This window comes from Nipponia nippon, unplaced genomic scaffold, assembly GCF_047370975.1.
Source record: "Nipponia nippon isolate SJK-2023a ecotype South Korea unplaced genomic scaffold, ASM4737097v1 scaffold_5, whole genome shotgun sequence".
Taxonomy (NCBI): Eukaryota; Metazoa; Chordata; class Aves; order Pelecaniformes; family Threskiornithidae; genus Nipponia; species Nipponia nippon.
In genome coordinates, this window is record NW_028262369.1 from 66,264,272 (window position 1) to 66,284,059 (window position 19,788).

The 19,788-nt window shown below is 39.9% G+C and overlaps 1 protein-coding gene across 3 annotated transcripts in view; it reads left to right on the forward strand.

The window, feature by feature from the left end:
• MYO1B (myosin IB) overlaps positions 1–19,788 on the forward strand; it is a 114,702-nt gene that overhangs the window by 14,562 nt on the left and 80,352 nt on the right. For all 3 annotated transcript variants that reach the window (XM_087732574.1, XM_087732575.1, XM_087732576.1), the window contains exons 2-3: positions 2,244–2,384; positions 16,644–16,759. In XM_087732574.1, coding sequence (XP_087588700.1) covers positions 2,250–2,384; positions 16,644–16,759 — 251 coding nt within the window. In that variant the 5' untranslated portion in view covers positions 2,244–2,249. The remainder of the gene's footprint in view (positions 1–2,243; positions 2,385–16,643; positions 16,760–19,788) is intronic.

Genomic DNA, 19,788 nt, shown 5'->3' on the forward strand with positions numbered 1-19,788 from the left:
TATTTTAACCATAGTATGATGTTAAATTATTGTGGGAAAAAAACAAGCTGAAAATTAACCTTTCCCCATAAAATTGAACTTTTCAAATGTATTGATAAATTAATACCTGTATACAACTTTCTGATCCAGCTTTTAGTAGTAGGTATGGTGTCTTTGTGCACCTCTTCTGCAAAACGTGCCTCTGAGCTTGGGAATACATGAATGTTCTTGATGGGTTTGGCTGCTCTTGGTCTTGAAATTCCCGAGCAGTGATGCATGAAGTGTGGTAGGTGGTATGTAATTTCACAATGGTAGATGAGGTATACTACTTAGAACTTAAATTTTAGGTTGAAATTGCCCATATTAGGATTTTTATATTGGCTTTTTTTTTTTTGGCTACAAACCCAATATTTAATAAGTTCCATACTTAAGAAGGACTACTTTTTTTTTCCAGCCTTCAAAAATTATTTGAGCATTAGTTGATGTATGGAAAGTAATTAAGTCATTGAAACAAGACTGGTAGTTCAAAGAATTTGTCTTAATGGGATGCAGAAGTTGAAGTGAATCTGAAAAGATTTTGTGAATATTTAAAATTTTTTTGGTGATACCAGAGAGGTGAACTTTTTAAGAATAAAAGTATCTTTCTCTACAAAAATATTTGTCCAGTGTTTTTGTTTAAAATAAATGCTCTTTTGTTTGTTTAGCAGAGTTGACTCAGCTTTGGTTGGTTACTATAGTTCAGCACTGTTTTTGCATTTCCATGTGAATTTCCAGTAATTCCCAGGCTTGGTTCAGGTTTTGGGGATCTTGTTGTATCACTTGCGTTAGCTGCCTGTGGAGCTGCGTGTCTCTTCGTTGAATTTGGAAAAACATCAAACGCGACTTAAGTCTTGATCGGACATCCCTCAAATGTCACTCACTGCTCAAAAATCAAATAGCATGTAGTAACGCAGTGGCTGTGGACAGAAACAAGAGATAAAAAGCTCCACTTGTTTTAAATTAGTTATCTGGTAGATAGCTACTATGGCAAGTTAACGCTGATTGTACAAGCTAATAGCTGTTCAAAGACGTTTTGAAAAATGAGAAAAGATATTTAGAATTAAAATATGCTGCAGTGATAGGGGGAGCAAGGACAGCCTTGATAGCATTTCATAGCTGAGAAGTTACAGCTGACTGGTGAAGTTTAACTGTTGTTTTGTGGAGCTGTAGCTGTGCGGTAGTTGGTTCTTGGTTTGTGTTGTCAGCAAAGTTGTTCTCTCACCTCTGGTTCCCCATTTGCGGGCCGCCACTGCTAATACGTTCATTTTTCAGTCTTGTCATGAAAGCTGAAAGCAGTAACTGTGTGCCTGGAGTTCTTGAGGAGTTTGTTTAATCTTCTCTAGCATTTGGATTGGAAGAATAAAAGGCTGGGGCTGTCAAATTAGTGTGGAGTTTTGGCCTGACCTTGACTTCCTTGCCGGAATTACTTCGTTTATCAGACTTGGTTACTTTGTTTGCTACTGGTCCCTTGTTTAAGCCCAGCTTCTGCCTTTTGCTGCTCCAGTTACATAGATGCAGAGTCTCCACTTGTCATCTGGATTGTTGCTGCCCAATGAAAATGCTCTCTTAAGCAATAAATTACAAATAAATCCAAATAAGTCTGGTTAGGAAATGAAGTAATCTGGTAGCCTCATGTAACCAAGAGCAGTACTGTACTGGAATATAAGCACTCTGGAGTACCGGGTTCATGAACTAAGATATAATAGTGTGGTGGGTTTTGTCTCTGCTTGAGTTCACTTAGTTGGTTTCCATTTAAAAGTTGATGGGGTTGGAGAAATGCAAGTAAGGGTGAGAAAGAAATTCAGGTTAGGGTATTGACAAGTTTAAACTCTAATTTGATACACTGGAGATGTTGATGAAGCTTTTGATAAAACTTGGGTTTGTGTACACTTGAACACTGTTGAAGTCATCCAGAAAATCTGGATGTAGTGCCCACTGGAATCTTAATTCCTGTTTCTTGCAGTTTCATATTTAATGTATAGTGAATCAGAAGGCAATGTTGACTGTTAGGAGTTAAGTTTTTGGAATTGTGTGGACTACCTTCATAGATAAAATGACTTTGAGAATGTTCCTTGGAAAAATATTTTAAAGCAGTGTCATTTGATGGGTTGTATTCCTTGTACTTGTATTCCTTAAATAGTGTTACTAGATAATGCCTGTGAATAATTAGAATAATTTTGAGCTAACTTTGCTCTTTGTTTTTTTTCTCGTTTCTTTCTTTGCAGGAGAAAATGGCCAAAATGGAGGTCAAGACGTCACTTTTGGACAACATGATAGGGGTGGGAGATATGGTTCTTTTAGAGCCACTTGATGAAGATTCGTTTATCAATAATCTGAAAAAGCGCTATGATCACAATGAAGTATATGTGAGTATATGTTAACAAATAACATCCTATGAGAAGCTATGTTGTCATTCTTAAAATATGTGTTTATTTATAAGGATACACATAGACTGAATGCCTGAACATGATCTATTGTATTAGGGATATTTTAAACCTTACTTGTGCTGTAGTCTTTCCTGTACTGCATTGTTTGCATTTGATCTTTTCCATCTGGGATATTTTTCCTTTTTCTTTTTCCCTGTTGCACAATGTGGTAGACCTCTGATTTTCATAAAAAACAGTTCCAGAACTGATGATGACAATTACTTTGATACCCCTGTTGTCAGAGGACGTTGCAGTTATAAATAATGCACTTCCAGGATGTTGGAGCAGGTTGATGTAGAAGCAGTATATGCTTGGAATATGCTAGGGCTGGCTTAAATGTTGCCTGCTGGTTTTGATTTGCAAAAAAGTTATGTTTATTAGAATGGTTGGGTTTTAAACTAGAAACTATGAGCTTGGATATATGTGGAAGTAATCAAAATCTTCAGGCATATTAATGTCTGAGTGATGATCAATAGGAGAGATGCTGTGAACTGACTGTTGAAACACAGGCTGGGAATGAAGAGGCAAATTGTGATTCCAGTTAAGCCTTTCATTTCCTGCCTCATCTCTGTTTAGTCCATTTTTGTTAAAATGTGCACAGTATTGTATCTGTTGTACTGCTGAGGCTGTGTGAACTTAATGATTTGTAGAGACTTTCCAAGACCACTGGTAAAAGATAAGTAAGTAAAGCTGAAATGTTTAAGCCAAAGTATAGCTATGATCTGCAAGCAATTGTGTCTGCCGCTTATTACAATCAAATAGATGTGTTCTGTACTTAATTATAGCTTAGCCCTCCCCTCCTTTTAGTTTTTAGTGTGACTATATTTTTCCCTCTTGCTAAGCATTTGAACCTCTGTGGTTTCATTATACTTTTTCCTTTCCATTCTCCAGTATGGGAGGATCTGTGTTATTTTTGTTTGCTGCTCCTATCCCTTAGTTATAGTCTGTGCTTTTGTACCTCTGCTATTCATTGACTGCCGCATCTTTCTTCTGGAGTCGTTTTCCTACTCAGCTATGCCTGTTGCCTTTTCTGTAGGCATTTACTTGGCAATATACAGTTGTACCTGTCTACCATTGTATCACCTCTGCCTGTTTGGTCCTTAAGTTTGGACTGACAGTTTAAATTAACTGGAAAATTAAAGTAAGACAAGGACTCTCAGTATCCGTTAAAACCTTGTTGGAGTAGAATCCAAAACGATCTGTGTTTGTGGAAAGATTCCTTCCACAATAGTTTAAAAAATCCTCCCAATACCTTTGAGAGTTACATTTCCAAAAATCTGTGTCTTAAATTTTCCTTGTTCCTTGAAAATGTAGTCTGTTCCCTCTTGATAACCCTTAGATGTTGATACAGGCAGGTAGATATCAGACTCCTCTTTGCTGCTGTCTCATCCTGCTTCTGGCAGGTCCTCCATATTCAACAACCGCAGTGGCTACCTCTTCTGGGATTCAGAGCTTTTTCCAGTCAGTGGCTTGTATAATTAACCTGTTTCACATCAGTTTTATAGGTTTAACTCTATATTCCTAATACCTGCAGTAAAAGTGGGTGATACTGAATCATCTCATTCCACTTTACCTCAAGAAAATATGAAGGAGAAGAGAAGGAAAGGGAGTTATTTGCCTAGAGGTTGAAGAAGACAGTACTACCTTGTACAATCTTTGGGTCATATTTGAAAGTTTTATTCCAAGCATTGAGGATGGAAACCTGTTCTGTGAGGGTACCTTAGACTACGCAGTCTCTGAAGAAGGACTGCTGTAAGTCATACAGGAGTGGATTTCTCAAGGTTTTTTTTACTGTAAACTACTATGGATTACAAAGAATTTAATTACATGTTTCTACTTAATTTAGACTAGATAGCTTTTTCTTGAAAGAAATCAGTTTGAATAACAAATGAGTAATATGTTTTATTTTTATCTGCTATTATATGCTAGCTGACAACCATGTTCAAACACACAGTTCTTTGAGACAGTGACAGAGAAGTATGTATTTCCCCTAGTTGTTGATTTGGCTGGGCCTGGCACTGATGTGCAATGTAATTAGCTGTATTATGTGCTTTGGCAGGTGATACAAGGTGTCACTTTTCTCTAGCACTGTAGGATCTTTCGCCTCGCAGGTGGGAAAGCCTAATACTTAAACATGCTCTGTTGAGAAGCATGAGCTACTGCCAAAACTGAAGTATTTTTTTGCTGGTGATTTTTTGTTGGTGGTGTTGGGTTTTTTTGGTGGTGTTCCTCCATGCCCCGCCCCCCCCCCCCCGAATCATTCCCCTGTAGTTTGTTGCACTATCACTTACCCTTTTTATCTCCAGGTTTGTTTGATCATGTGATTTTTTAAATTTTTTTTAACGTCTTAGAAGTATTGTTTGTGAATCCACACTATGAAGGCAAAATATTGCAGATCTTTGCAAGTATTAAAACATTCACTACATCAGTGGTGGAAAGAATAGATGTTTATGTCTGTGCCGCATGTTGCTACCAAGTATACAAGTTACTTAGTTTGTGATGCTGCATGGTTTTATTTACCAAATCACTTGAGGAATAATATCTCCTTTCAGTATCAGTTGAGTTCTGCTGCCCTACAAGTTTCATGCTACAGTTGTATATTTTAGAAAACTTTTAAAACAGTAAGAGTTGGAACGGTGCTCACAGTAACAATCACATGTTAATTTTCAAGCGCAAACTCTTCTCCCTTCTCCTTATTGCCACCCACTCTCTTCTCCCCAAACCTCACTCATGAAAACTACACTTTGCATTTCTGGTTTTAGACTCAGATGAGCACAATGAAGCCTTTGTTACATCTGGAAGTAATGTTTGTTTTACCATGTAGAATCGGTAGTTTGCATGCTATCCTGGGGAAACCAATTTGGGCTATTAAAGAGCTACTGTTGGTGCTTAACAAAGACTGCAGATTTCTTCAGCTCTAACAAGCTACACAAGTTGACCTCTCAGGATCCTTTCAGAGGGCAATAGGAATGGATTTGTCCTTCCATGGCTCAGTTGTGGGGTTAAGTTCACCCCTCATGTCAGTGTTTCATTGTAGGCATTACCAAAAGTTGAATCCAAGTTTAAAAAACTAAGTCAAACTGAAGCTACATGAATGGATTGAAATGTTTCCACGGCAGTAAACCGGGGCTTACTCAACATCAGTTTCTAAGCAGTTTTCTGTAGACTGACGGCTGTGTCTGTGCTACATATGTTAGTTTTAAAGTGGAGTTGCAGTTATAACCTTCAAAAGGGTTTGTCATGAGGAATGAGACCTGTAACATGGATAGCTTTGAAAATGCTGTAAAGTTGGCCAGACGTTGCATAATTGTGTTAGCCAGCCAGTCTTGATAGGTAAATGTGAGAGACGAGCCATCAGTGAACAGTGCCAAATCTCTCCCCGTAGCCAAAGATGACAAGATAAATGGGCTCATTCCACTGGAAGAGAATACAATTTTTGTCTTTTCTAGTCTTTTCACAGTAGTTATGTTTGACGCTGAATGTTTGAATGGAGATCCTAGTGCCATCTCCATCTACCCCTTTGAAATTTGAGGTCCTGTGCATAAGAGCTCCCCTTGCAAGACAATTCAGGTCTGGATCCCCTGATGGTCCTCTTGTACCATCCTGGGCATGGTCACTGTAAGCCCTTCAAGAATATTAGCTAAGTTTCATGCCATGGTGCAAACAGGGCAATAAGAGTACTCCTAACAGTTAGAGAACAGACTACAGCTTGATTAACTGTTGTTCAATTTTATGTGTATTTGATGGAAAGTTTAATGGACTTGGGTGTTAGGTTGCATACCAGAGCGCAAAGCTGAAGGCTGTGCCTATAAAAATAAGCATGAAGGCTGGTGGAGTTGGAGTTTGGCCAAGTATTCTGCTAAAGACCATCAGATTCTGCCGTAATCTCATGCTGAGTGGCTTTGGGGGGAAGGGCTCACTGGGTAACATGCATATGTTAATTGGAAATGGGAATCTTGGAGCTTAGTCATGTCTGGAAATGTCTGGGGTATGTCTGACCAAGAAAAATCTCATTAAAAAGCTGTAATTGTTTATTATATTCTTTTTGCAACTCAAACTTTTCATTGATAAAATTTGCATCGATTTTTTTGCAAAAGTTCTTTTCTGTAAATATCAGTAACAAATAAAAGCCTGTGAGAATTTTTCTTTAATTTTACAGAGTAAAATGTGGCTCATGGGCAATGCAGTTAGCAAGTATTAAAAAACCACAATGTTGATTATTTGAAGGTTCCAGGGAGCAGTTTATGCGGTTAAAATGTGTGACCTAGAGACCGCGTGGAAAGCTTAGAAACTGAATTTTATGAATGTATTTGGTGTCAGTGATGAATTTTGACTCATTCTGTTGAACTCCCTCCCTGAACTTTTTATTTTGATGTTTTTTTTTTTAAGTTGGCTGAAATATGCTCAGCCAATCCAGCTCAGCAATTATTTTTCCTTTGTATTTTGGGATGCTGACAAATGGGAGGGGGACATCTGTCTATATGTGTATTTACAGTGACTCAGGAATGGTAGAGACTTGGGAAAAATTGTAGTACATGTATCGGTCTGAAACTTATTCTTGTACTGGGCTTGTTGTCCTGTGAGGCATGTGGAAGTGGTAAGGGAGGTGTGAGGAGTCTGGACGGGAGCGGTGCTGCGTAGGCCTTTAGAGGCCAGATACTGCTTTATTCTGCTGCCCTGCACATTTTTCTGCACAGTTATGTTGTTTCTTGAAGTCTTCCCAAATTTGCAGAGGTCAACATTTTGTTCCTTACAAAAAAATGTTTGTTTGCTTTTTGTTCTTACAACAAAACAGAATCTTTCTCTGATGTCAGCGTTTAATTTGTATTTTCTGTGCGTGGAGTTTGTGGGTTGCTTTGGGCAAGAGCAGTCTTATGGTACTGAACACACGTTGTTTTATTGCTGCAATATTAAATATTTGGCATTCCGGTATAATAACTCGGTGTTAGCTGTTTGAGGTAGCATCCTTGTGGCTGCCTTCTGGTGGCGTGGCTATTGTGGTGTGCTTGTTTCACAGACTGAGCTGCTTCCTGTTGATCTCTATTGTTTTGATACTTTAGGGGTAGCCTTTTTGTTTCTGACTTGACTTCACTCCACTACCTCTGCCTCTATTATTGATGCACTCCTTTTTCAGCTGCCTTACAGTATTCAGGAGTTTACTGAATTGCTGTCAAGCATAGTGGCTTTGTTCCTGCTGCACTCATACCTGGTATTCCCGATGCTACATTTGGAAGAAGAGAGTGGAGGACAGAATTATGTGGATGAGACCAATTGTCTTGGTCTGCATCAGCTTTGTGTGACCATCCCTCTATATAACTCCGTTGTGAAGAACAGAGTTTTCTGGTATTGGGATACGTAAATGCAGCTTGCTGGGAAAATCTTCATTGTAATATGATCAGGTGATTATTGAAGTTCAATTTTATTCTCAATTTCATTACCTTCTCAGGTCAGCATGATCATGTTTGTCTTTAGTATGTTGTTTTTGAGTCCAGATGGAGTCCTTTGTTGGGTTTTGAAGAGGGTTGTTGTCCCCTGTGGTTTCGGGTATGTCCTAGCTGTGTGCACGCCTGTCAGTAGCAGGTCTGTGCCTTTGCTGCTCCTGCAGCAATGTGCAGAAGTCCAGCACCCTGCCAGACCCCACCCTGCTCTCTTGTGCCTTGAGGTATTTACTTGTGTTTATCCAGTGAGTCCAGCCTGGACTGCTGGCCTTCCTTTGGGAGTTTGAGGAGCAGCAGGTGTGGTGACTGACTTGTTTCTTGAAGGCAGGATGGTTTGAGAGCCGGAGCAGAGCAGCCATCCATCCGCCTGTGATGGGAGCCCAGGGGACCCGAGTTTCCTTAGATCTCCTTCTCTTCCTCCCTCGGGGGACGCCTGCATTGGTTTGAGTGATTTTTCCCAGCAGTGCCTCAACAGTTTCCCTCTTTGAGGGAAGCTACTGAGTTGTAGTAATAATATTGTTGCAGCTGCCACAGGCTAGGACCTTGAAGCCTGCTGCTTCTCCTTCAGATGTGAAGAAGGGTTTGTGTGCCCAAGGCACATCTTTTCCTGTGATAGCTTGTGGTCTGAGAAGTAGTATTCTGCCTCCCTGTAAATCTTGCTTTGCTTGTTATCTAGATAGAAATCCTGTTGCTCCTCTGGCCCTTCCTATCAGCCTGCTCTGGTAAAACAAACTTTATAAGTTCCCTGGAGTCAGGAGTAAAGATTTTCGCAGCCAGTGGGCTGATTGCTTTTTACCTTGAAGTGCTTCGTGGGAGGAGGGTTGCTTATCTCAAGGCAGTGCTTTGTTTCCTTTCCTTTTTGTACAGCTCCCATGATGCTGAGCATAGCGTTTGAAGCACTTGTTTGTAAGACCGTATGCAATATCTGCATAAAGGAGTAAAAAAACATTAATAAGGATCACAGAAAATTATGTGCATCTTGTGGGCTGTGTAGGGATCTTCTCCTTCCCTACACACTCTTTTTTGCCTCTGATGTGATACTTTGAAAAAAGAGAGGAGGTGGTGTAGGAAATGCCTCCTGTAGGGCCCCAGGGACTGTTACAGTGTTGGTTCTGCCCCAAAATGCTGTATAGTTCTTCACTAAGGTGATGATGACATTTTGGGCATTTACTAGTGGTTTCAGTGCAAGTTATATGAAATAAAAACACAAAAGGAAGATTAATGAAAGATTGGAAAATAACAGAAGTAGAAGCAAAAGTGTCCAAGTACTGTAAAAATATGGTTTTCACCCTGAAGAACATAAGTTAGCCTTGGCTGCAGCATGGCAGGAGAATTCCATCATTCCCCCCCATTTTATTCATACAGAAATAATAAAACATTTTGGAATGAGTGCTCTCGCTAATGTTTTCACCAATGGTTTCTTGGCACAGACACTATCCAATCTCCAGCTACTGTTTGCTTACAAAAACAAGTCTTTCTATCTTTTTCAAAAGTGAGCAAACACTGACATTCTGGGGTATTTAAAGGCTTTCTGTAAAATTTCTTGTGTCTGCTTTGGGTTGACTTCCTCATCGTTTACTTTGCAGGTTTCATCAGTAATTGCATCCTGTATAGGAATTCTGTTTGTTTGTATAAAAACATCCCAATGTAGTCAGAGAGGCGAATGGCTGAGATGATTAATCTGCTTCATTAATAATAACATTAGAGTCTGTCATAATGATTGCGAGGTTAGCAGCAATATTCACTGAGCAGCAGAGAGATTTCTGTGCCCTCGAGACACTCAGAAGAGAAGCCAGATCATCTGTGCACATGCATCCCCCTTCAAGTACTCGCTTCAACTTGCCGTGTGGGTGTCTCTCTCTGGCAAACGCTCTGCTCTTACTTCGAGGCTCGGGTCTAAAACAGGTTGCAGTACGATTAAGGGTTTGGTCCTGATCCATGTGGGTTACCTGTAGCTTGTTCAGGCCGCTGCTGTTTGCACAGTGACTTGCAGGATCAAGCCCATATTGAAGAATATTTTAACAGCGTTGTTATCCTTTTTTACATAGGTCACCTGTGTCGTGATTGTTTGCTTTGGGATGGTATAGATGTGCTTTTCTGTCTTTGCGTTACCTGTTTGAGCTTTTGTTTCTTGAGTCGTTTTATCAGCCATCAACATATTTGGTACATGACTGTGATACATACTAATGCTGAATTTTATCTACTCTAGGAGTAAGATGGTTTGGCTTGAACTGTGGATTCTGTTGCCTCCATTTCTTCTTTTGCTTGATTTGTTTTTTTTCTTTCCAATTTCAGGATGTCATCCTGTGCTCTTCTACATAAGTTTTCTTCTGTTAAGTCTTTACTGTCCTGTTCAGGTTTTACAAGGCTGCCTCTCATGATTAGTAACTGCATTAAGCACATGTAATAGCTTACCAGGATTGTTTTGGGGTTTGTTTGTTTTGTTTTGTTTTTCTCTTACAACATACCGACTTGGTCCACTATATTTCTGGGGTGAAAATGCAATGTCCAGAAGGAGGGTGGTCTGGAGCAAGAGAGTTTTAATCATTATGGGGAATAGGCTGTGTTTGTTCAGAAATCCAGTATTATATTTCTTCACTTGTACAAACATAATTAGAAAGGACTCCATCCAAACTACAGAGAAAAATATTCAGTATTTTTGAGGAAAAGGGGAGGCTTCTTATTATATATATAGAGAGAGAGAGAGAGAAAGTAAAACTGAGAGTCTGGATTGTATTTTCCGTTTACCACAGACTAGCCTTTGGAAAAGTAAATTTTTAGCATTGGCTTCCCTTCCAGTGAAGGGAGGTGGAAACAGGCTTTCTTATCTTTGGGATCTCACGAATTATTGCAGCCTCTTTAGAGCTGATCAGGAGCTTTGGAGAGATGTTACATTTGCTGGGAAATGCTAATGAGACATCTTAAAGCATAGAAGTTTCTTTTGCTGACTAAGGATTAGTGCTGTGTGATGCTGCACAAGTCCAACCCTTGCTGGATATGGGAAAATCCACACACAAGCTCCTGTTTGAGGAAATCAAACTTTGTTAGTTCCTGCTCTTTCTACTTGATCGCCGCTCTTTGGGATCCTGGGGTTGTGCCTGCATAGTTGCTTGCAGATGGTACCTGGAGGCTCTGCTCATGCTCCAAGCTCACTGAGGCACAAGGCATTGGCTCAACACAGAGTGCAGCTGCACGGCTTGGATCACAGGCAGAGTTTATTTTGTATGTGCTGTCATGAAACTGTGCAGGCAAACCCTGGAGAACTACAGGATGAAATCCTGGTTTGTTTGTTTACGTGTTTTTTCAAGTACCCAGCCCATCCCTCTCCACCAAACAATACAAACACCTACATTGTGATACACAGTAATACAGTGAATCAAAGCCCCAGAAACAGTAATAATGGTCTAAAGTGGTTTTGGTTTTAGTCTTGATGTTACTCTTTTCCTTATTCTTTTCAAACATAGTGTCTTGCAACTTTGCGAGTGTTTCTGACCTGAAAAAACACAATAGACTAGAAGCAGGGTGCATTTAGCTATTTTATTGTGGCCAGCCACAGTGAAAAACAAATTTGAGCACACAGCATGATTGTTCAAATAAGAGAAGATAATTTAATAAGGTACTGATCTAGTTGCTAAAGTTTATTAAAATGAGAAACCTCGTTATGGAGTAACATTGCCGTGTTAAATTTACCAGGTTCTGTTTGAGTTTGAGACAGTTCAGAAAACTGAGAACATGTAAGTACAGGCTTCCTCTGCATCTGCCATCTCCTTGGCCTCTGCTATTCTGAGCATGCAGCGGCACATGTGCTTATGAGCTGGCAAGATCCAGAACCGCAGTAGTTCAGGCAAATACAAATGAAAATGAGTATTATATTATAAATATGATTTTGCATATGTCACATTAAAAAAACCCACAAAACCAAAACACAGCCCTTCCCCCTGCAAAGAAAACAGTGCTGCCCAAGGCTTGGTTCTGCATTTGTTCCAATAAAATCTGGCCACACTTCTCTTTGATCTTACTTCAGTGTCTCTCGTTTCAATGAATTGTTTTAGCGGTGTGATCTGAAACTGTTCAAAATGATAGGAATCCAGTACACTTGGCATAATCAATACTAAAGAAATGTACATTATGCAAATCTGGAGTATTAAAGTTGGTCTGAATAAATGGAAGAATCAGTATCCACACAAGCAATCTTTTTTACTAGAATTTATTTTCTATTTTTATGCTCCAGCATTTAAAAAATAAGTAAATAGAGCAACCCTGTTGGGCCCTGGGAATTTAGCACACTTGCAGGGTACATTAGCAATTGGACATTTTACAGCAGGAGTGACTTGTGTGCAGCAGCAATTTTTCTGGACTGTTACAGGCTACTATGGGTAAGAAGCAGTGGGTTTGGTTTTAACACAGCTGCCAAAAGTGATGTAGAAGGTTTGCAGCAAATCTGTGTAGCTGCTAAATGATCTTAAATTCTGTAGAAGGTTGCTTTGCAGAGGATGCCACAGATCCAGAAAAAGATTTTAAAGATATGGAGCAGGCTCTTATGGTAGCCCCAGCTCTGCAGCTCCAGCAGTGCGGCCTCAACTGCTGTCGATAACATTCCCTGGCTTCTGCAGCTGCAATCTTCTCTCTTCTGGGCCCTTGGGGTATTGCAAGACTAACTTTGCCAAGAGGAAAAGTAGCTTTATTGATATACCCTATCCCAGAGTGTGAAATATTCTCCCATAAGCTCTACTAGTGGTCTTCTAAAAGCTCCCCTTCTTGAGTTGGCCTGTACTGCCTCTTCCCTCTGTATCAGATTTCACCGCCGTGCTTGTGCGGCCTGGCTACAGAGGTGTTTGGGGACCTTTCGCTGGGCGCTCTATAAGGTTTTTGCAACCTCTCAGCTGAAAAGGTCCACAAGCGTTTCAGGCAGCTTGCCAGTTTCTAGCAATAGCTTTCCCCAGCCCTTGGCTGGGAAGAGGCTGCTGCCCGTAGGTTTCTCCCAAGCAATGGCAGCCTCGCATCATCTTGCTATTTCAGACCTCTTCGTAAGCCAGTCTTCAAGCTGCTTGGGTTAGAAAGGCACAGAAGGCCTTGCAAGGTGGATACAAGCTTGAAGTAGTAGTAACACCTTGCCCCAAGTGGTTATGTTTGCTTTCAGTCCTAGGGGGAGAAAATGAGGCATCAAAGTGTCTTGGATGTTGCATCTCCAACAGTACTTAGAAGTGAATATTATTGGCTTTTCCAGTTGAGTTGTGACTTAGAATTTTCTTCCTGCTCAGGGTCTTAAGCCCTTTCTGAACAGGAATGAGTTGTCTGTGTTGTTTTGGTGGAGAATGCAGAATGTGTTGTCATTTGACCCAATGGAAATTTGAATGCTTTTTTCCGCAGATGAATTGTTCGCACATTAGAGTGTTGCCATGCTACATGATAGAGGCACTGATAAACAATGAGTGAGAGTCCTTCTGGTTTAGGTTCTGGACAGACGTGCCAAGGAGATAGAATTTGCCTTTGTGAGTTATCACAATAAAGTAGAAATTTGGAGGAAGGAGTATTATCAAGAGTCTCTAGTTAGCAAAACTTGAGGAGACAGCAGATCTTGTCCAAACTCGCATAACAAGACTATGTCAAAGCCAAGAAAGAAATCAAATCTTCTGACTGCATTCTGTGTGTTCATCATCATGAGGCCATTCCTCTGAGGTTTCATTTTTTTTCCTTAAACAGGGAAAATAAAGGATCTCTTTAGTCCCTGGGGTGCCACGGTATGGTCTCCCACTACTCTTGGACGTTCTGCTTTCGGCACTGGAATGTTTCTGTGCTTGTGGCTTGCTCAAGGATTTAAGCCATTTATTTTGTTTGTTTATAATAGAGTTCTGGTGGGAAGGCAGATGTTATGTGGGAAAGCTATTTTCCAGATCAGTTTATCCCCGTTATGTTGAATCTCACAGCACACCAGTAGCAAGTAGCTATTAGGCATCAGCTTTGAGATATTGGCATTTTTAGAAGAAGAAATGTATTAATTCTTGTAAGTAGCTTTGCAGCAAAAACAATGATTCCTTGGCATGCTTTGGCTTGGTGTTTAAAATGGAAATGAGTATGTCTTTGTTTCTATATAGTCATTTGACCTTTTGAAATTTTGGTATTTTAGGAAATGGTCTGTATTTGTTCATGTCTGACAATAAACAGCTGACTTGAATTCCCAAAATACATCGTCTAAGCAATAGTTAGCTATGAAGAGATGGTTCTAAATAAATCTCATTTGAATGCCTGTATTCAAAATTAAAAATCAAGGTTTTCACTTTCATTCATCTTTCTTTACCTTGGCATGTCAGGGTACTTCAAGGAACTTAGCAATTAAATTGTATGCTATTATGGTAGCAGAATAGCCGAAAAGGGCAAGTCTTCAAGTTCCAAAGAATTCCTGTTTCAAAATATAATCTTCAAGATCTGGCCTTCATCTCTCTTCCGCTGATACTTTCCAGCACTGATTTCACAACAGGCTGAATTCACAAATCCTTAAGATTTAGGAGGAAACAAGTTAAGGTTTTATCAGGAAAGAGTCCTAATTGGGGTATCCATGTACTTGTGAAGACCAGAAAGCTGCTTACTCTTAGGTATCTGTTATTCTTGCCAAGAATCTGTAGGCTTGCAAATCGCCAAAGCTGCATGTGTTGAAAGAGCAAAGTAAGCACTGTAGAAAGGCAATTTTTGCATTTTCTTTTTGTTCGGCCAAAGAGATTAGACATAGATGGAAAACACTTTCCTCCTTAGGGGGAGGATGACCACAAAACTAGAGCAATTTTTTTTTTAATTTGAAGAAAATATATATAAGCACACACTGCGTCGTGTGTTTGAAAGACGCAAAAATCTTAATTATTTTGGGATTTTTCTCAACAGTCTGTATCTGAATGCCTTTGGGGGCACTTCCCTCCCAGGCTGTAGTGCGAGGCAGATTGGAGTTGTCCCTCTTTTAAGTTGCAGCCTGGCTGCCAAGAGGTGAGGCACCTTCAGGCTTGCCCCCCCTTGCAGCACCCTGCATAGGCTCCTGGTGTGAAACCAGCCTATTTCTAGGATATTTGGTCTGTTCTGGGCTCAGATGCATGGGGGGAAATGTTTTGCGGAAGGTTTCTGGCCAGTTCCAAAGGAGAGGAGAAAGTATGCGTTGTTTAGAAATGGTGAGCCTTGAGCCCAATTGGTGAAGTATTGTGTTTCATTGTAGCAGCCGTTAGTTGTACGATGAATTGCCAGAAGTGGTTGCTTGTGTTTCATCCTGTGGGTAGTAAACACTACAAGGGTGAACTACGAGAGTCTCTGGAGGCCTCATGCTACTTATTTTATCACTGCAGTCTAGTTTGTTCAACTCTGGTTTAAATGGGACAGAAAACGCCATGTGAGTTCACAGCTTGCCTGTGCATATGCATGCTGTGGAAAATGGGAAATCTTGCTCTCCTAGCTTTCTGCTTAGGACCAAATTTGGTTAGCATTTAGCAGGAAATTGCTTTAGACATGACAGTTAAGATAGGGAAGGGTTGCAGAAATTAATATTTTTAACTTGTGACTGCAGCTCTGGAGGTAATTCAGCACTCTGCTGAACCTGTTGGTGAGTAACTTGTGCTCCTTGTGCCTCTGTTCCCATTTAAAAATGCATATTACAGCACTTCCCTGTAAGAAAGCTGTGGGGAGAAATCCAGATAGTGATTGTGAGGTGCTAAGGTATCACTGCAAAGAAGCTATTTAAAATCATAGATATATGTAAAAAGCATTGTTTTTCTTCCATAGTTACTAGAGAATGTAATCCAAATGATGGGAACCTGTGGCTTTTGTGGACAGCCTTTACACCTCCCAGGGAGACCCTGGTTATTGGAAAATTGTGTTTCACCAGGTGTTATTTATTTATTTCATGGTTGTGGAAAGAGATACCAAATACTTGGGGGTTAATTAATCCTTGATCAGTATCTGCAGGCAGAGTGGAAGCTCTGGAGGAAGGTGTAGAGGGCTGCGGGGCACCCAGCAGTAGGCTTGATGAAGGCAAGTTAATTGTGTTGTGTGCCGACATGGTAATCATGATATACAGTATTGGTCTTCACTCAGGTCGGTGGTGAACAGGACCTAACAGAGTAAAACAACGCATTACTCTGTCTGCTTTCCAAGGGTAATGGCAAGTATGTTTAGAATCTGGAAATAAAAATTATGCTTCCTGTCTGCTGAGGAGCCATGGCAGGACTTCGACTGACTTGAATCCTGACAGTAAATCTCTCCTTTGACAGAAACCTGTCAGAGGCTATTAGCCTTCAGGTTTCTTCCTTGTGAAGCTCTTCTGTGCCCAAGGCTTTAAAGACATGGTGTGAAGCTCCTCCTTGGGTGAGGGAGCGCAGTCCAACTCCGGCCTTGCCTTTATGTGGTTTGAATGAGCACCCAAGGGCTGGAGCAAAGCTTATGTGACATTTGCCATGCAGGTGGAGTCGGTTCTTCATGAGTGTCTGTCTCCTTTTCCCTTTCCCTCCCCCAACTGAATTAGTTAGAGAAATAGTTTATGATTGGGCTTTCTTTTAAAAAATGTTCTTAAGAAGCTTTCAGTTATGTAAAAATTGCTACCCAACAGTGATTGTTGAGAGAGATCTAAAAGGTGTTTCAGAGTGTATGTACATATTTATTCATTGCTACAATTAGGCTTTTTGTTTGTTTGTTTTTGCATAGGTATTAAATGGGAGAATAATATATAAGCAGCAGAAGTATGTTAAAAAGAAAAATCCACAATAATTTTTTTGTTTTCCTTCAACAGACGTACATTGGCAGTGTGGTGATATCGATAAACCCCTACAGGTCTCTACCCATTTATACTCCGGAGAAAGTGGAAGAATACAGAAACCGAAACTTCTATGAACTCAGTCCTCACATGTAAGTACAGTGAAGAAGTTTTAGTTTTCATTCTGTCCTGAAACAGGTGGTACCAGCTGTCTCTCTCATAAAAAGGTCTGTGTTGATTAAAGCAAACAAAACAGAAATTACACCACTGCTCCCCTGAAATGAATTTTTATTAGTTCATCCTTTATTTTAAAGAGAAGTCAAGATGAGTTACTCTTTCTGTTTCATGTATTTAGATCCTGGTCATTTCAGAACATTTTCCTGTCAATTGTTAGCAGTAGTCTTTATTACTGTATTGTAAAGTAAGTAGTCTGTTTTCGAGGAAATCTGTTTCTTTCAAAGTCCAGATTGCCTTGTGAAAGCCTCTACGTGTTAAAAATGTTTGAGTCATATAGTGTTATTTTTGATATCTGAAACTCTTGATTTCTCTTTGCACAATGCAAAAAAAAATGAAGAAACCCTCCTGATGAGTGAGAAACGTAGTGGATATGTCTGAACGGTAACTGTAGGAAAATAAACGCTTGGTCTCCTCTCCTCTGTGCTGGGTGGAAATGAGCCCATTCTAAGAGGGCAGCCAGAGTGCCATAAATATATAATGCAAATTTTAAGGCTAAAATATATAGCATATATACAGATGTATAATATTGCAAAATAGGATTTGCATATGATGTAAATTCCAAGTCTAAATTTAGGAATAGAAGGCTGGGAAGTGGGTATAGTCTCTCATTCGGACTTCCATTCACCTTCTGTAATTCTTCTGCAGGGGTGCATATTGCAAAGAAGTCAAAGGCCTTGCCTTGTGGTTATAGAGAACTGACACCACCCGTATTATTTGTGCCTGGTCAGAATTATTGAGAGTAATGGAACATGGTTAAGCCTTGTCCATAATAGGACAAGACTTTGATCAGAAGTGTGGGTGGTATGGCTGAAAATGAGGTACCTTGTCTTCAAGGCCTGTATGTTGCAGTAATCATTTTATCTTGTTAGACATTGTAGTGGTGAGATTAAAGCCAGCTGTTCCTCTCCTCTTCATCTGTAACTTTTCCAGATACATTGGCTGAAATGCAGACAGCCAATTAATGAGATTGAATAAGCTTCTGGTGGTTCTTGGCCCTCTTGGACCTGAACTCTGGCTATGTTCAAGTTTTCTTTCTTCACAGTTTTGTTTAGCAAGCACAATTGCTTGCTAAATTAACACAGTTGCTTGCTAAAAGAACTTTCTGCTCTGCTAACTTTGTTCAGCTACATAAAATTTGCTGTCATATGATGGAGGATTTTAAAAATAAAATCTGGGAGTTACAGTTTGTCTGACATTCTGAAAGACAGTACTATGTACTTGGTTAGATGTTGAACCAAATACACAGTAATATATTGATCTCCACATTTTTCCATCTCTCTTGAGAGGTGGTTTTCTAGAATAGAAGTGGTCAACAGTCATTCTTGTATGTATTATGAGAGTCTTAACTTGGTAGAAAAATGTTTCATAAACATCGTTCATCACTAATGACAGTAACTGTATGGTCAGGCTGCCATCTCAGAGCAAGAACTTCTGAGTCCAAACACTAGAAATCCACTTTAAGAGCAGTGGTTTGAAGTGAGAAAATGTTGAATTTTAACTTATGCCAGGAGATCTCGACTGTGTGATAGTAATGGATTTTCCTTGCAAGTTTGGATAGAGTGCCAAGTCATGAAAAGTGTAAGACTAATTTGTCTTGGACAGATATGATCTCTCCACAAATTTTCTTTATTTGGCATTGCTTCTGTATGAAAATTTTGTTTTCTGACACATGCTAAATAGACAACATATCTCTAAAATACAGGATTACGAAACAATCTTTGTTAGGGTTTCTTTTACAGGTACAGTGTTTTCTTTTCAAACTGTAGGAATATAAAATGGTCTTACTTTATGGTGACCTTGCTTTCCTGCCTACCTCTCTGTAGATGCTTATGAGAACTGCAGAATCAAGGAGTCACTTTTGTCTCTGCTAAAATTGGAAAACTTCTCACCATCTTTAAAAGATACTTTTAAAATATTGTAGTTGTATAAAATAAGTGCTATGTAGGCTGCTTTACGCCATCTCTGACAAGCCTAAAAAACTTTTCATCCCCTTTAATATATAGTGCCTTTTGCTGTAGCCTAAGAATTCATGCCAGTCTAGTTGTTCACTCTGTGAACGTAGAGCTGGTACTTGAATGCTGGTTAATAGACCACGAGGTGAGCTTACAGGGTGACCATATGGTCCTGCTGCAGCCAAGCCTAGGCTGATCACCAACAGGGTGCTTGCCCTACCATACTGGTCAGTACGGGCCAAGAACTGGGTTTGGGACAGAGCCGGCATCATCCCAGCCTTGGAGCTTGCAACTAATTCTAGGGTTGACTGATCTTGGGAGTAGCAGACCACTGTTAAAAGCAGGGTTCAGACATATCTGGGGAGGTTGCTACACTTCCACAGAGACCTTGCAATCTTCAAGGTGGTTATTTTTTAGCTGCACAGGAACGTTTAATGAAGAGATGCTGTGAGACAAATTGCAATTTGTGGTATTTCTTCTGACGTGGGGGTGAAAAAACCCACAGTGATTTGTGGAGATGTACATACTTATTTTTCTTTGATGTGTAAATCTCCGTTGAGCCATGGCCTCTTCAGAAGACTTGATTGTGGGTAAGCCCACTGTACTATTTAACTGTGCTTTGGGAAAAGACTTTGGTCCTTATTGCATAATCCTGAGCAAAGCAAAACTCTTGACAGTTTATAAGGAAACTAATGCCTATGACCTGGAAAGTGCGTCTAGAAATAAAATTATATATAGTGTGTTTCTTATTTCAGCATCTCCTTTGTACAAATAATCAATCTAATTTTTCTACTAGTGCTAGCTAGAAAAATGCAAGCAATTTATTGCAGAAAATTTCTAGCAGTGGTTTGGTTTGAGATTCCTATAGAAACCAGGTCTGTATGGCACCAAAACTCTTCCATCAGAAATAAACGTGCTGTCACCTGTTGGCATGATAGCTCATATTCTCCAAGGTCTGTCATTTTGGAGAAAACATTCAGGTTTGGGAATCC